Here is an 18,543-nt window from a genome sequence, read left to right as displayed (position 1 = left end):
GTTCACCTTGGCTCGAATGTAAATGCAAATATGTTTTTTGTATACATACACTGTATGATATGACTATGGAACGATTAAGTGGCCTACTGGGCTCAGGGACCGAGCCAGTCACAGGGCCCCTGAGCCAGAGCCTCTGTGTAAAGTGACTGTCAACATTTCTTGTTTGAAAGTCAATTAAACAACTACAAAGAGACTCAAGCTGACTACAAATATATGCAACATGACTACAAAGAGACTTAAAACAAGCACAAAGACACAAAATGACCACTAAGAGACGAAGAACAACCACAAAGAGTTGTTTATAGTCGTTTTCTGTCTCTCTCTCTCTCTCTCTCTCTCTCTCTCTCTCTCGACACAGGATTTTCAAGAGACATACAAATCATAATATTTATTATATTATTTGAACTTTTAGGTCCATTTGGTTTAAATAGTTTTTTCCACAACCCTGCATATTTAAAGTAGCTTTAAAGTTTCCATCTTATTGCTGAATTCTAATCACGCTTTACAATCACAATTTGTTTCCATTATGCATGAGACAACAGCCCCTTTTTCTCAAAAAGCTTGCAGCACAATGTTCACCAATCTCCCCCTATTACAAGTCTAATCTGCTATTGGTCTGGCATGTGCTTTGTTAGCAGGTCCAAAGTAGGGGATTAAAAACTGTAATATAATTGCCAAAATGTGAATAGGCAGACATTGAGCTGGCCCATTGGGAGAGTGCACCACTCAAAGCTTGTGTGTAATCCTGCCCAGAGGAGACGGCCACACACTATATAGTTAAGTGTAACATGCTGCCTCAGCACCCATACTCAAGAATGGGTGCAGCTGAAACCACCATAAGTCCCTCACACTGCCTCCCCTGCCAGGGAGTGACCTGTGAATGAACCCAGGTGGGAATACATTTAAGAGTAAGTGCACACGTCTGTCCATATGGCCCATGAGTCTGCATACAAAAGTCATCGCTCATGGGTTATTCACTTATTTTAACACCTCACCTGGTAGTTCATTCATCCGAGGGTATATCTTATATGTAAGAGATGTATTTGTGGAACAGCATGAACTGGATGGTTGGGTTTTTCTATGTGACTTAACAGGCTGCAATCGGAAGGACATGAATCCTCTGCCATACTGAAAGTGTGCATTTCTTTAAGGGTATCCTTACAAGCTTTTGTTCCATTTTAGGGCTGCTTCGAGAAAGTGGAGGAATGGCTGGATGACAACAAGCACCTGCTGGGAACCATCGGCATGGTCATCTTGGTAGTGCAGGTAGGAGGCTTAGTGATAAATTGTTCTTTCCTTCTCCCTTTGTTTTTGCTTCTCTCCCATTTATTTCCTTCCTGTTTCTTCTTCTTGCTTTGTGTCTGGGTGCATTTGTTTGTGTCTGCCTGTCTGGCAACGTGTAAAAAAATAAAAAAAGTGTGCATCCAGTGGCCTCAGTGCCACCATCTACAGAGCAAGTAATGAGGCCTGTGCTAAGTGGGCGTTCTGGGCGCCCACACATCCTGAAATATTGAAGTCACTGTCTTCTGCACCCTGATCCTGTCTGGGAGAATCAAAGACACATGGCTGTGTGCCAAACAGGCTATAGTCATGTATAAGGAGCCATCAAAAGATCGGACAGCAGAGATACTGAATATGGAAGAGCAGGTATAAAGGCACAGTAGGGAAGGGTGATAGATATTCCTCCTCTGATACCATTTCTCTTTATGTCCTTAAATCTGCTTTATATCTATCCCTATTTGTACAGTGAGTTTTCACTGTTGCTGCAGTACATTTTCAACTTACTTGGAGGTTGTGTGCTAAAAGTGTCTGCAGACTGAACAAAGCAAAGTGCACTTTCCCTCGCGTTTGCACAAATTTGATTGCTAGAGTGTTTTGCAGTTTATGCTTTTTTGGGAGTTTTTTCCTTAAATTGCACTGCCTTGAGAAAATCTTTTCACACCCACTTGACTTTGTATGCAATCACGCTTTGTCTATAACTCACATTGCGTTCAGTCTGAACACACTTTAAAGGTTATGCTCTGTCCCCGGATCTGTGCTGCAATTATCACTCAAGTCCATCTTTTCTTGCACCTACTTTCTATTCCTTGCTACATTTTTTCTTACAATTCTTATATTTTACGCCTTCAGCTCCTCTTCCAGCAGATACAAATTAAGTGTCTGTGTAACTTCCACCAGCTGTCTTTGCAAACCTTTAGAAGTCATACCAATATGACTTATCAATACTCCTCAATATTCAACTTTCCATTCAAATAAAGCAACTTTTAAACAAAAACTTTTAAACAAGAAAATCTGCAAATGAAAATTTAAAGTGTTTTTCCATCCTCTGTTATACATATAAGAAGTTGGCCATATCGAGATAAACAGCTGAGGGCACCAATTCTCCACTTGAGGGCCATTAAAGCATTGCAGAAGACGACGTGAGATATGGTCAACCGTATCTCAGAAATCATGACGTAAACACATCATTGTGTGAGTGCTGATTCAGCAGCATTCACAGTATCGTTATCCAATTCTTCGATTTTCGGTCGCCTACTACTTCTGCATACTTTCAGCTAGAAAAACCATTCAAATATCAAAATGTTCAGCTCTTTAAGGACATTTGTGCTTGTATTTAACTTTTCTCCACCATTTATAGTTTTTTAAATATTCATTTTTTTCTTTTTACATTGAAAGTCATTGGAGCAATCTTTAAATCTTCTTCAGGCTTCTTCCACTTCTAAATGCTACTGCTCCCACATACTTTCACCTACAGACGTCATTCAAACTTTAAACTATTCATAAAACCTTCAGCTATTGAAAATGATTCATCCTTTTGATATCTTTTACAGTTTTTGTGTAATCACTGTTTAAGTTTAGTGCTTCTTTAGGCTTTTTCTGCATTTTTAAGGGCTGCTCAGTGTGGGTGATGTCACAGCTACAGTGCAGAGGAGAGAGGAAAAGATTGTCTTAAAACTCTCTTTAACTTGCTCTCACGGCCACAATTCTTACTTCTCATACATATACTTCTCTACTTTCAGCCAATCTGCTTATTTAAGCAATATTACTTAAACATTTGGCTCAGTGAGCCTTCAAATGACAAGAGCCATAAGCATTCCTTCATTGACAGCCCTCCTTAAACAACCTCAACATTTCTTTGTTGTTACTTTTCTTGACACACTATACTATGACTTTGTTATCACCCTATTTCGACATATACATACGACTTTATCACTTTTTTTGACATGCTATACTATGACTTTTTTGTATCACTTTTTAAGATATACTATGACTTTTTTTTATATACTATACCATGACTTTTTTGTCACTTTTTTCGACATACTATACCATTGTTGTGTGGCAGGGAATAATAGGACCCAAACGCAGAGAGAGGCAGGCAGGAGAAAGGTTGAGCTCGAGGATGTATTTATACAAAAAAACAGGGAGCAAACCAACAAAAGGGATCCAAAAAGCAAAGGCTAACACAAGGAGTCCAAAACTGAGGAAGGCAAAAACAAAGTCACAAATCCAAAACGTCCCCAGAGAAAAAGATAACAAAAAACCACAGGGAAGATTTCCAAAAACAAGCTTGACAGGATATAGACACAAACTAACAGGGCAAGGACACAAGCTCACGCAGGCAGGACAACGGACACAAAACGATCTGACAAGGGAAACACAACGGCTAAATACACTGGGTAATGAAGTAAAGAGGGGCAGTTGACACAGCAGGTGAAACACATTAGGAGAGACAGGGTAATCAACAAAGGCGGGAAAACATAGGAAGTAAAACTAGACAAGACAAAAAACAGGACTATCAAAATAAAACAGGAAACAGAAATATACACAGGGAACATAAATATACACAGTCCAAAATACACAAAACAGGATAAATATACACAACGGAACAGAAATATACAGAATAAATATACAGGACAGGAAACAGCAAAATACAAACAGTCAACAGAAATGTCCATAACCGTAACAACCATGACTTTTTTTTAATATATTATGACTTTTAATCACTTTTTTTGACATAGTGTACAATTACTTTTTTCGACATACATACTATGACTTTTTATCACTTTTTTCGACATGCTATACTATGACTTTTTTCGGCATACTATACCACGACGTTTTTTGATATACTATGACTTTTTTGTCACTTTTTCTTTTTCGACATACCATACTAGGACTTTTTTTCGATATACTATGACTTTGTTATGAATTTTTTCAATATACTATACTATGATTTTTTTATCACTTTTTTCGACATACTATGACTTTGTTATCACTTTTTTCGACATACCATACTATGACTTTTTTATCACTTTTTTCGAAATAGTATACAATGACTTTTTTCGACATTCTATACTATGACTTTTTATCACTTTTTTCGACATACTATACTATGACTTTTTTATCACTTTTTTCGATATACTATGACTTTATCACTTTTTTTGACATGCTATTCCATGACTTTTTCGACATACTATACCATGACTTTTTTTGATATACTATGACTTTTTTGCCACTTTTTTCGACATGCTATACTATAGGGCTTTGACTTTTGCCCAAAAATCATATTCGAAGTTCGTTTGTTATTACTATTAATATTTGAATATATTAGAATATTTATTAATAATATTTTGACCATTAAATGCCTTCAGTAAGACTTATATTGGTATCAAACTTTGTATATGTCCTGTCCACCAGAGGGCAGTGTATCAATCAATAGGCGTGCCATGATGTTTTCAGAAGAAAAACACACTGCCACAACAATTTTTTTATTAAAAGTCAGACCCTGGATTAAATACAAACAGTATGCTTTCAACAGGAAGTTCGGATATTTCACCGTAGCCGACGTAAGTGGTCTGATGTTTATACTTTTGCGCTGGTGTTTGCGTCGAGCCACTTGCGTGTGTGTGTGGGTGGGTGTGTGTGGGTGTGTGTGGGGAGTGTGTGTTACGGCCCTGACACATCAACCAGACGGGCCGACCGTTGGCAGAAAAGGCAGTCGGACTGATCAGTCGGGTCCCCGAGGTCCAAAAAATGCCTCAAAACACACTGAGGCGACGCCGACTTAAGCATATGCTCTGCGCGTGCGCGAAACATAATACGTCTCCATAGCAGCAGGCGGCGCTACTCTATATTGTCCCCCAAAAAATAAAAACCGGCAGCTGATAGGACGAACGCGTCACATGGGGGTTTTTTTCTCCGGAAATTCACAGCCAGACTATCATGGCGGCTTGTTCAGAATACGATCTCATATTGTACTAAAATAGTTCACCAAAACGTGTTTCTGAAAACATTTTAAGCGAGAAATAGGCCATTCAGTTTCTGAATCTGTCTTCATTTCAGATTGACAAAGGTCAGTTTAAAAGATTTTCGTCAGATTTTGAGCGGCTCATCCGCTCGCCATTTCCGGGCGAGTCCCGACTGGCCTGTCTCCCGACTGAACATGTCGGGTCGGCCAAAATGAAGGCCGACGGCTCCTCGGACGGACGACAGCACGCAACACACCGAACAGACTCGAGTCACCGACCTCGCCAGACGGTCCGCCGGCCGATTATCGGCTTGGTGTGTCTCCTCTATTAGAGTGAGAGAGTGACGGTGATTACCGGTAGCTTCAGAGCGAGTAGCGACTCTAGAGTCATAGTGAGAGAAACAAAGTGTCTCCCCTGTGCTTTCTGACCACGGTGGGAAATCTGTAGCAGGAAAAGTTAACCCTCTCCTTGATTTCATGTTGTTTATGGAGAAGGAGAACCAGGAATTGAGTCGGGGAGGAAATGCAACGCTACCACGCTACAGCCGAGCGAGAGTTACATTTTGAAATGCGTGAAAAGCCTCGGAATCTGAATTGAAAACGTTTACAAGGAAACACATTTACAAAAAAACAATGCCCATAACAGGTTCGAATATTAAGGGCTGCCTAATATTCGTTCGAATATCAATATTTTTTTAAATATTCGAATTATATTTGAATAGCGAAGTTCGGAGTCAAAGCCCTACTATACTATGACTTTATCACTTTTTTCGACATACCATACTGTGACTTTGTACTGTTTTCAACAAAAATTCTTTGCTGGCACACTGGCTCAGTGGTTACCACTACTGCCAAAATGCAAGTAGTCACTGCAGACTCTGACCCAGGTTTGATACCCATTCCGGGCTGGCCCTTTTTATGATGTTTTTTTTGACATACTCTACTTTGATTTTTTTCAACATACTGTACCATAGTATGACTTTTTTTTAATCACGTTTTTTGACATAAGATAAGATAGACTTTATTAATCCCACACTGGGGAAATTCCCTTGTTACAGCAGCTCAAAAGAAAAATTCACACACATCAGAATAACACAAATACACATTAAATAGACATAGGGAAAAATATACAAAAATATTATAAGAAATATAAGGAATAGAATTAGTTATAATAATAGAGAGGGAGAGAGAGGGGGGGAATGACATGCAGCAAAGGGTAGCAGGTTGGATTTGAACATGCAGCAAGGACTCGGCCTCTGTACATGGGGTGCGCGCTCTATTGGGTGAACTACTTTTTTTATCACTTTCCAACATACTATACTATAGCTATGTTTCCATCCACACATTTTTATCCAAATTAAGTGATATCAAATGAAAAATGCCTAATGGAAACAGTAAAATTCGATTGAATTTCATGAATATCATCCATCCATCCATCCATCTTCATCCGCTTATCCGGGTCGGGTCGCGGGGTAGCAGCTCCAGCAGGGGACCCCAAACTTCCCTTTCCCGGGCCACATTAACCAGCTCCGACTGGGGGATCCCGAGGCGTTCCCAGGCCAGGTTAGAGATATAATCCCTCCACCTAGTCCTGGGTCTCCCCGAGGCCTCCTCCCAGCTGGACGTGCCTGGAACACCTCCCTAGGGAGGCGCCCAGGGGGCATCCTTACCAGATGCCCGAACCACCTCAACTGGCTCCTTTCGACGCAAAGGAGCAGCGGCTCTACTCCGAGCTCCTCACGGATAACTGAGCTTCTCACCCTATCTCTAAGGGAGACGCCAGCTACCCTCCTGAGGAAACCCATTTCGGCCGCTTGTACCCTGGATCTTGTTCTTTCGGTCATGACCCAGCCTTCATGACCATAGGTGAGGGTAGGAACAAAAACTGACCGGTAGATTGAGAGCTTTGCCTTCTGGCTCAGCTCTCTTTTCGTCACAACGGTGCGATAAATTGAATGTAATACCGCACCTGCTGTGCCGATTCTCCGACCAATCTCCCGCTCCATTGTCCCCTCACTCGCGAACAAGACCCCAAGGTACTTGAACTCCTTCACTTGGGGTAAGGACTCATTCCCTACCTGGAGAAGGCACGATCTGAATATCAACTCAAAGGAAATACGTTCGGTCTCATCGGATTTTATCTTGATCGATATACGGCTTATGCGATAAACGCTGATGGAAACGTTATTTGCCGAATAAATAATGAATTGCGATTAAGTTTTAGGTCATTTTATGGTTGCAACCAGGTTTCAAAATTAACTCTTTTGGCTAGTGAATGTTAAAATTTGACGAGCCACTCAATACATTACCATTGTTTTTTAGGCTAGTGAGTGAAGCAAATCTACCAGCCAGTTTCATATTTTACCAGCATTTGGCTAGTAGATGGTGCTAATTTTGAACTCTGGTTGAAACCCGCCACAAAACGAAGAAGAAGAAGTTTTAGTTCATTTCCGCCCAGTATTTCCGCTCTGTTTGGACACATGGCGAGGAGACGAGAGACTTTTTGAATTTAATTTACGAGCAAAATATAACGCTGTCGTTCCCACACCACAGGCCGCCTCCGTTGTCGTCGGGCATTTACGTGCATCTGCATCTGCATCATCATAGCAATGTGTTGATAGCGTCATTGTTTTCTTATTATAGCTTGATATGTCGCTATCAGCTGGCACATAAGCACTATTACAACTTGTGCAATATAGATCAATTGTTAGTAGATGGTGCAGTCCATTTTATCTAGCAAATTTTTGCTTGAATGTTGTGCAATTCAATGCAAAAATGAATGGAAACACCTTAAAATGTCTCTATTTCCAATTCCATATACCAATTTGACCGCAAAACACGTCATTACGCACAGGTTTTTATTCGCTTTAAAGCCGTTGGATGGAAACACACTTTCATTGTGTGTTTTTCATTTTATTCGCATGAGTTTTTTTTACCGAACTTCAGATAATTTGATTGACAAATGGATGGAAACTTAGCTCATGACTTTTTTTTCAATATACTATACTATGACTTTTTTTTCAACATTCTATACTGTGACTTTTTTGACATTCTAAACTATATCTTTTTTATCACTTTTTTTGATATACTGTGACTTTTTTGTCATGCTATACGTTGACTTTTTTTTAACCATTTTTTCTACATGCTATACTATGATAATTTTGGACATACTATATGGGGTTTTTTTAATCACTTTTTTAACATGCTATAATTTGAGTTTTTATCACTTTTTTGACATACCTATACTATGACTTTTCAAAAGACATTGTTGGTATTAGAATATTTCTATAAAATTCATACTGATTAAAACCATTCCCACTTTTCCAACCATTCTCACTACTTCACCTTCTTACACAATAATGCCAGCAATCCAGTTTAGCATTTTCTGCAGGAAATGTATTTTCTAGTTTATGTTTGTTTCACATATTAATTTGAGATACGTTACAGTCTCAACTTTCCACATACCGTATGTTTTCGTCTCATGCTTCATGCACATCATGAGTCATTTAAGTCTGTTTGAAAAACGCATGAAAACAGGTGGATGGAAACTCACTTAAAATGTCTGCTTATACAATGCATCATCCCCTGCACTCTGCTTCTTCCTTTTCACTCATACTCTCATGCTTTCAACATTCCCTCTTGCTTTATTTTCCCTGCCCTCACATTTCAGTGTGCTAATCCATGAGTTCAGTCAGAGAAAGTTGGCCTCGCTATGAAATCTCTGTGTTGAGGTTTGTAAGATCCATCACATTTCAAATAAACTTAGGGGAAGGTGCTTGACCTTCTGTTGTGAGAAAATCAGCATTATATATATATCAGGCAACTTCAGATCACTATGCACATGCATTGTAACTCACTGACTCTCTTCTCACTTTCTGACACTATCTCTTCCCTGTCTGTTCATTCTTCTGCAAACACAAACTCGCACACAGTATGCACATGCACAACAGTGACAAATGTTGGCCCTGTTTGGAGACTGATAAAGTATTGTAGAATTAAACCCCACACCACACCGACTCAGCTGGCGTTCATTTTAATGATCTCTCTCCCTCTCTATACACACACACACACACACACACACACACACACACACACACACACACACACTTTCTCGCATAACTCTGAGTCAGGTAACAGTGGAATACAGACCCTGAGCTGTCAGATAGCAGACTCGAAGGCAAGTTGGGGGGCAGGACAGAGGTGAGCATCATGAAAACCTGATGCCACACAAGTCTGCGATGTTACATAACAGCCAGAGGCGCAGAGAACTAGCGTATAAATGATTCAGACTAGCAGCATATATCACAGACTTAAGCAAAAGACTATATGTATAACGCCATCCACAATGGTTTCAGAAATCTCAGCCCTATTTATATATTCTTAAGCAGGGGCGGATGATGGAGTTTTGAAAAGTCCTGTAGGAGCGACTGTCATGCTGTCTGACTCAGACTAAATGAAGCAGACAGCAAAATGCTCTGTGAATGTCAGAGTTGCACAGATGAGCCATGTAAATAATTGTGTTAGTTTTTCATTGGTCCTCCTAACTCCATCTTAGCTGGATGTTTACCTCAAATGGCACTAGATGTTTTGATTGACAGCGGCTTAAGGTAGCATTTTCTCTGAAGCAGCCCTATGAATTAGGCTTTGACTGAAACTAAAGGGAGAGAATCAGCAGCTTTTCTGGCTAATCACATCCCGTAGGAATCCCCAGTGGAGGCTGTTTGCAGGTAGTCCACATTGCCTTTTTTAGTAAAGACTATGCACCATAGTACTTTGCCGTTTCTCTGCCATCCAAACTTTGCCAGATAATGGTTTTAGGATCAGACTTGTGACTGTGTTTGATGTAGAAGTATCAGGGGTAATGGAAACTTCAAAGAGATAGCTGGCTACTTTGATTCAGTGGCATCTCAATTTACGTCATTGACTTAATGCTTGTGCACGCTGTACATTTTCGTTTCCATCACAAAGATTCCGGAGCTCTCGTTTTGAAGGCCGTCTGAGAAAAGGAGAGTGAAAAACGAAAATGTGCTGGTGCTTCACCGCAGGATTTATAGTTCATCAAAACTCATTGCAGCCGAAGGCATCAACATCAAAAAGGACACACAGGGACACACACATATCATACAGAGACACACATAAACATGCAGACACAAATTCACGAGTCTCCTTCTCCTTTCCTCCACAGCTCCTGGGCATGGCGTTCTCCATGACGCTGTTCCACCACATCCACAGAACGGGGAAGAAGTACGATGCTTAGCCTTGGGGATGGAGGCACCCAACGGAGAGGAGCTGCACTGCCTGATGGGATAAGACTCGGATTGAAACACCCCGGCTTCCCCCCTCACTTTTACAACCTCTTTAGAGCATTCTTTGCCCCTTCCCAGACCTTCTGTACAGATTCCAGCTGTGTTCCCGCTCTTTTCTGCTCTCTCCTCTCACCACTCATTTTGCCAAAGAGTTAACACAACTGGAAAAGAAGGGACACCTACTTTTGGCAAGGAAGAGAATCCCATTGGTTGTCACTCCTCTCGAGTACATTTCGATTTTATTTTGTTGTCTTTTTTTGCTTGGACTAACAATTTGCTGGAAGGAAGGACAGACTTTGAGACAATGAAGACTTTACTAATGCCCACACCCCCCACTGCGAGGCAAAGAGAACATATGAAACTGATAATACCCTCCACCTCTTGTGGAGCTTCTTTTTCCTCATTGATTAAAGTCAAGCTCCCTTTTTCACCTGTAAATGAAAGAAGTTCCAACATGGCATGCTAGTTTTCTACTTTACTTATTTACCTTTGTCGTCAAAATGTCAAACATCTTCATTTGTTTCTTGTTTCTTTGTATGTCATCGACGCTCCTGTGGAATGATAGTGTTGAATAGATCAGTGCAATGAGCTCTCAGCTGGGGAGATGGTGTTTAATCTAATCCATGATTCTTATTTTTTTCATTTGGTAATGGAGATTTAGGCAAAGGGTGCGTGATGGAGGAACGTCATGTTAGCGTGAGAACTTGTCAGTGGATTTATTTTACACCCGAATTCTGCAGCATCCTCTGAAAAATAAATTGTAATGCACACATCTGCCTGTGAACACACACACACGCTCTCTCACGCACGCACGCACACACACACACACACACACACACACACACACACACACACACACACACACACACACACACACCAGCAGTATTCCCATTCCTATGAGACAATACAAATGGTGTAAAATGGCTGTTTATTAGGGCTCCACCCGGACTGTCAAGTGAAGAGATCTGAGTAATTTAGTTCCCCCTTCGAGAATACAGACTGAAGTGTGTGTGTGTGTGTGTGTGTGTGTGTGTGTGTGTGTGTGTGTGTGTGTGTGTGTGTGTGTGTGGGGGCTTTGCGGGTGTGTTTTATCACATTGTCCAAGCTGCAGAAGGAAAAAAAACACTGCATACTGTAGAAACATGGAGCAACGTAAGGGCACAAGGGACAAAAACAGAGCAGACATGTTTCCCTGCTACCATCAATTATGTTAGCGGAGGTGGCTAGAGACCTTCTCTCCTATATTCTTGAGGTCTCATCCATTTGCTCTGCCCTCCTTACTCTTCCTCGCTCTGGCTGTCGATTCCTCCCTGCCTCCATTTTTCTTTTTTTCACCCCAATTTTCTTCCCACATGTCAGAAAGCAATGAGCCACAATATCTCTGCTGACATTCCTGCTCATCACATCAGTTAGTCTGGTTTGCAACTTCACTGGTTTTATGTAAGCTTCCTTTTCTTGCAGCCACAGTGGAGGGGGGGTGGCGGGAGTGTAGGAGGATCAAAGCAGAGACAGATAGGTATGGCAACATGCCCTACATTATAGGACATGTCTGTTTACCACTGATTCACTGCAGGAGGCCTAAAGCATCAGCCTGCATTCTTAAGACTGAAAATACTCTGCATCTGCTTTGGCGACTTAAAGAAAATGCCCTCCAGTGTATTTGCTATTGTTATAGGTTTGTTTCAGTTAAGGCCGTCATTTGGTTACGATTCGTTGTCATCAGTTGTGATAATGTACTCAACAAAGTAAACAAAATATGACATTCAACAACTGCAAGAAACTGTTGTGAACAGTTTAACCAAATTAGCTACCATTTTATTCAGAAAACACACCAGTGAGTGGTCAGCAATAATCCCGCGTTGCGCACGATAATTGTCCGCACATTTACAGCAACAGGTCAAAGTTAAACCAGAAAGTCAGTCTGTAAACTCTTTTTGTATCTTTTTGTATTTTTTCAAAAGATAGTTAACTGTTCACATTTGTTTTGTCTTCCAAATAAGTTTGGCTATTCTGGGAAACCTATATGATCGTCTGACTGCTCATGTTCCTTCGTAGATAATCAGAATGAACAGGCCTCCCAGTAGGACAAGCACAGGTGCAAATAATGAAATTAATTATGGCCGAATTCCATTTAGCTGCTTTGATTTCAGATTCCTGGTATCGTGCAAGGAGGCATCATCAAAACACGTGCAGTAAAATCTGGTCTGCATTAGCCGAAAGGCTCAATAGCTGGCACTCGATCATAAAACATGGGGATTCGTTTCACTGAGGCATTGGCACTCAGCCTTGGGTCGGAATATATTTTACACGGAAAAAATAAACATATGTTGCCGCCATTCGAGTGTACCTGAAAAGTTCCGTCAGGCTGAGCGCACCCAAAGAGCACCATCGCTTTATTTTGTAGCATCAGAGAACATTCCCAGCCTTCATTTAATAGCCATGGTATTGTGCATGCTGGCTCACTGTCACTCTCACCAGCAGTGTTGTAGACTAGACCACCTAAACCAAGACCAAGTCACCAAGACCAGAGTGTATAGAGACCGTGTCAACACCAAGACCAAGGCAGGGCAAGACCGAGATTTGTTAGACAGCCAGAGCTGCTTCTCCTGTCTCCTGCATTCACTTTCTTGGGAGTGCAGACTGATCTCATTAAGTGGCGTATGTATGACACGCCAATTCATATGCCATTTTGGCGTTTTATCAAGATGCATAATCGCTATTTAGCATGTTTATCGATGCCGTTTGGCCTCCATTGACTTACATTACTTTGCAATTGCGTGTCAATTTACGCCGTAGCGAGTAGTATGAAAGCCCGAAAATCCGCGTAGGGAGGTTGGATAGGGTGGTGCATGGGTCAAACAACACAGGACTTTCACCAAGGAGACGTGTCCCGCGTGTCACGTTTCCTAAACCCAACCGTCACTTTCTTCTTTTCCTAAACCCAACCGTGCCGTTGTTGTCCCGCGTCCCGTTATTGTTTTCCTAAACCCAACCGTCCCGTTCTTCTTTTCCTAAACCCAACCCGTTCGCCGTGATGCTAATTCCTCGAGCCATCTTTCCTGCTATGTCTCTCTGTCGCTCTTACACTGTTGCCCCGGGCAACCGATAGCTTAGGATCCCAAAATGGTGGGCGGGCTCAGACACCTCCCAAATCGTCATGTAACAGCAAGCTACCATGACGTATGTCCTCATTCTCAATACAACGCAGACATACATGCGGCTAGCTCAAAATGCGTACAGATAACACGGCACTTGGCGTGTATGTTTACGCGAAGTCATGATGTCACGTTGGGGAGTGTGTAAAGGGGGCAGGGAGAAGGGGGTTAACAGAAACAAATTTAAATTTAGATAGGAGTCAAGTTATTGGTTGCATTTGCAAGTTTTAACACAAGCCTAAATCAGACAATGCACAGGCAATTTAGTGAAACCCCTGAAGACGAGACCTTCAAAAACTGGTCTTAAGACCGGTCTTAAGTACTACAACCCTGCTCACCGGGACACTTGAATAGAACAGAGCCATCGTTAGTGTTATTAGTAACACCTGTGCTTTTCCTTCTATGACAAGTCGAAATGTCTGCTGTGAGAAAGGCCTATTGCCATGTTGCTTCGTTTCAATACTCATCATGACGTTGTGGTCGTATTAGCCGTTCCCTGTACGGGAGTTTCCAATTACCCTGGCTAATTAGACCAATCCATTAGGAGAAAGGGCACTGTGTGGTGCACTGTGTGGTGCATAACTTTCACACTCAGAATTCGGATACAAAAAATGTGGGACAGTAAGAATAGTGCATTACATAGCAAACGGGGGGTGATTTCAGACAGCCCATTTTTCTGGCTTTTTTGGCTTGTTTGTTCCTCCAACAATCAAAAAACAGCCATCAATGAGTACAATACTTTTAGAAAAAGTCTGCGCTGTGGGCAGTAGAGTCATAGAACCTGGCTGTGTTTCTTTTCTCATCAGCCTTCCCAGATCACTGCAAAGAACTTGCAGTACTATTACTGATAGGAATGATGGCCCAAACTACAAAAATAAGACCAAGTTGTAAACTGGAATAATCAGGAAAGGTTTGTTTGCTGCTGTGACAAACCGAGTAGAGAAATAACTGAGACCAGAAGTGGCTGCGTTCTAAATTGTATCCAAGGTAATCATTGACAGGAGAGTTTGTAGCTTTGGATGAATTCTTGGAACTCTGTGCTTTGCTGCTACAGACGCAAACAAGTGACAAAGCATTACCCACCAAGATTCACTCATTAGACATTCTTCCAGCCATTCAGCCGGTATGCCTCAGAGTATCACCAGAAGTTATTTTTAACAGATTGTTTTTGTTATTGGTTTGATGACGACTTAATATAAAAGACACTTAAAGAAGAGGTCCCTGCATCAGGGAGGAAAATATGTGGGCTGTGATGTGCAGCTACCCTGCTGGCTGTGATTCACTGCTTGCCCCCATATGCTACGACTCTTCTTGTTGTGTCCACGGGGGGAACACGACAGCTGCTGATGTACAGCGCAAGCACGAGTGGTCACATCTCCACCGCTTGGCTGTCTCCACAAACTCTCCACACATCCCTTATTTACTGCCCGACACCCGGCGCTACATACACAGTAGCTGGCAGCAATTACACTGTGGAAATACAGCTGTGCTCTTTAGACGCCTGGAAGCAGCTGTGAGGTATATCCTGCACCCGGGAGGGGTTATAAGAGAAACAACTGTATCTAGTATGTACATCAGACTGCATTGTAACCCTCACTGCAGGCAAGAAGTTCAGAAAAAAACCAGAGATAAATATTTTGTTGTGGTGCTTTGCCTCACATTGGGTGGGAAAGTGTTTAAACGCAGGTGTCACAGAAAATGTGATAATGGAGAATAGTGGAAATAAAACAAATCCAGTGTCTGTCTCCAAATCTTACGTCAAACTTCATAGAGCCTCTTTGCCCCCGACTGATCTGACTGTGCTGACATTGACATTTTCTCCTCCGTGTGAACTCCCTTTCAGCTCTGCCACTGTCACCTAGATTTTACGGTTTTGTCAGAGAAAATGTTCCTTCGTGTTTTTAGAATGCAGGGATGAATGCCGTTTTAACAAAAGCTGTTTAATGTTATTTTTGTACAATGGTTGTCGCTGTTTTAATGTTTGTTTTTATACGACTGTTTTTCTTGTTGTAGGCCGTTTTAAATGGCTTTTAATTGCATTCGTGATGGAGGCTCATTGTCACTCATTGTGAGAACATGACACCAATAAGCATTTGTTTCATAGAGGATTTAGTCTTTGCGGTGTTCCTCTACAAGGTGCAAAAAAAAAAACGCCTTTCTGTCTTAACATTGCTACAGACAGTTAAAGCAATTAAGTCAGAATTAATAGAGAGGGAAAGTTTGGCATATAGCATCGGGTGAAGCCCACAAAAGACATACTGCACGCTTGTCGCCGTGCTTCTCTGTAGTAAAACCTAGTTTAATTAAATTAGGACGTGCTGGTATAATCTGCAGTATGTCTTTTAAAACTGCCAGTGTAAGAACCATTATGTATTTCTAGAGCATGATCTATTAGATGGCACTGTACAACACTGAGCTCATGTCACTGCAGTATATCAGCCCTGTACGTTAGCCCCGGATGTAAATATGCCCATTTTACAACTGATGTAACTTACTGTTATACGTTACCCCTGCCTCTTGTAATCACATTTACATTGACAGTTTAATTGCCATTTTGAATTGCCTAACAACCCATGCTATTTTGTGCTCATTTACAGACCCATATGTTATCCATTCTCTCATGTTTGATAGTTGTTCTGCCTCTGTGCAGGAGCAGTGTCAATTTGTATAAATTTGTGTTATTTGTCAGTATGGTTTTATCTGCATCTTGTAGTAAGACACATTATTTTCTGTATATATACATATTTCTTTTGCGGGGGGGGAGGTTTGGGGTAGTATTCCCTGTTATCCATGGAAGCACTCCCAGTGGTAAAGGAAGAATGCACATGCAGCCATTGGGTTTTGTCTGCTGTGAAGAATTTTGACACATAGAAGCTATTTTTTATTTTATTTTCTTTTTGCCACCTTCAACATATTATTTCTGTAATCTCCTCCTAATCCTTCCCCCGTGCTACAGCTGAATATCTGAGCAGTGGAAATGTATGCTCTGGAAATGGTGTGTTTGATGTTGTGTTCTGCTGGGTGGCACTATCTGATACCTGCCAGCCTTGTCCTGTGGAGTTTTCTGCTACATGTGAAAGCACTCTGAATATCTATATACTAGGTGGTTCACTACCTTCTCTTTATTCTCTAAATCAACTATTTTTTAAATAAAGAAAAGAGTGTCACAAAATCCCACGATACCGTACGCTCATTGCCTTTCAAGTTTAATGACTCGGTGCTCCTGATGTATTCCCTTGTTATGCCACTGTCAATTATATAGGCAGCCTTTTATTTTTATTTTTTTTTGGGGGGGAGGGGGGTGGTTGGAAGACAGTGTCACAGCATATCCCATGGTGTGTTGAATGAAAGAGAGTGGCATTGCCTCCCTTAAAATTGCCTCTTTTTTTTTAAAGAATAACAAAACCTGAGGTTGTCCTAAAGACGCTGAGATGAGCGAATGGTAATCAGCCAGTCGAGCAGAGGTTGTTTTTTTTTTTTTTTTAAAGAACAAAAGGGAGATGATGAAAGTGGGAACCATCGCCAATTTGTCTCTCGTTTCTACAGCATTGAGGGAGCAGCAGAGTATTTTTGTACGGAGCTTTATCCCTTTTTCAACCTAATTGTTATCAGGCCCATGTGTGATAGTAAGTGGAGTTTATTGTGCCATTCCATCCTGGCTTTTTGTTTTACATCACTGTTCCTTCTATGCAAAAAACAATTATGACCTATTTTAGCCTTTGTACAGATTATTTTGTATGAGTAACATGTACTGAAATAAAGCAAACAGAATCAACCGTGGATACTTTTTTCCCTAATTGTTATTACAGCATTTCACTCCCCCCCGCCTCATCCTCAGCGGAAGTCATTACATTAACCTGCATTGGGAGTGCTTTTATTTCAATGAGACTGTTTAGTTTGTCCCCACACAGCATTATTCAGTTTGTTAACCTGCAGTGGATCTAATCTCCTCCAGTTGTTTCTGCTGCTATCTGTTCCCAATCTGTCGCGTTACCCCGAGTAAACTCGCTATCTTTTCAACTGCACGGCAGCTTTTTAAGTATTTGTCATGGTGTTTTGACACGACTTCACATGCAAAAACAGCATGACTAATGCAGCTGCAGGCAGGCCTACTGTAGCTTCATACGGTTTGTTCTTCAAGACTTTTTTATACTAGTTAGCTGAACATATAGCCTATTAGTGAATGTTCACTAGATGTAAGTTTTACAGTGTTTGTATGAATGTAATTAAGGTCAAATTGGGATTTAAGGGGAAAAGCTGGGTTTTTTGTTGTTTGTTTTTTAAGGACTAGGTCGAAATTTTGGGAAATACGCTTGTTTGCCTTCTTGCAGATAGTTCGATGAGAAGATTGATTCCACTCTCATGTCTGTATGATAAATATGAAGCTACATTTAGTAGCCGGTTAGCTTAGCTTAGTACAAAAACTGGAAACGGATAACCTAGCTCCGTCCAAAGACAACAAAATCCACCTATCAACACCTCTAAATCCCACTAATTAACGTGTTATATTTAGTTTATTAAATCTGTACAAAAACTGAAGAGTTAAAAACATCACTGTGGTTTTATAGGGGGCAATATGTGCCATTATGTTACTCCCGTAAAAACCACAACAATCTTTAGATTATTATTTTTTGGGGGGCTTTTCCTTTTATTTGTAGTGACAGTGGATAGACAAGAAAGGTGGGAGAGAGACGGGGGATGACACGCAGCAAAGGGCCGGAGGTCGGACTCGAACCCGGGCCGCTGCAAAGGACTCCGCCTAGATGGGGCTCTTCCTGGGTGAGCCCCAACCACAACAGTATTTATGCTAAGCTAAACCAACCAGCTGCTGGCAGTA

The 18,543-nt window shown here is 41.2% G+C and overlaps 1 protein-coding gene across 5 annotated transcripts in view; it reads left to right on the top strand.

Annotated features, from left to right (window-relative positions):
* Window positions 1–11,323, top strand: part of tspan9a (tetraspanin 9a) — a 186,672-nt gene extending 175,349 nt beyond the window's left edge. For all 5 annotated transcript variants that reach the window (XM_078257657.1, XM_078257656.1, XM_078257654.1 and 2 more), the window contains 2 exons: window positions 1,183–1,266; window positions 10,431–11,323. In XM_078257657.1, the coding sequence (XP_078113783.1) occupies window positions 1,183–1,266; window positions 10,431–10,502 (156 nt within the window). In that variant the 3' untranslated portion in view covers window positions 10,503–11,323. The remainder of the gene's footprint in view (window positions 1–1,182; window positions 1,267–10,430) is intronic.
* Window positions 11,324–18,543: the final 7,220 nt, after the last annotated feature.

Source organism: Sander vitreus, chromosome 8 (genome assembly GCF_031162955.1).
Source record: "Sander vitreus isolate 19-12246 chromosome 8, sanVit1, whole genome shotgun sequence".
In the NCBI taxonomy this organism is placed as follows: Eukaryota; Metazoa; Chordata; class Actinopteri; order Perciformes; family Percidae; genus Sander; species Sander vitreus.
Note: the sequence above shows the minus strand (reverse complement) of the source record. Positions and strands in the feature narration are given on the sequence as shown.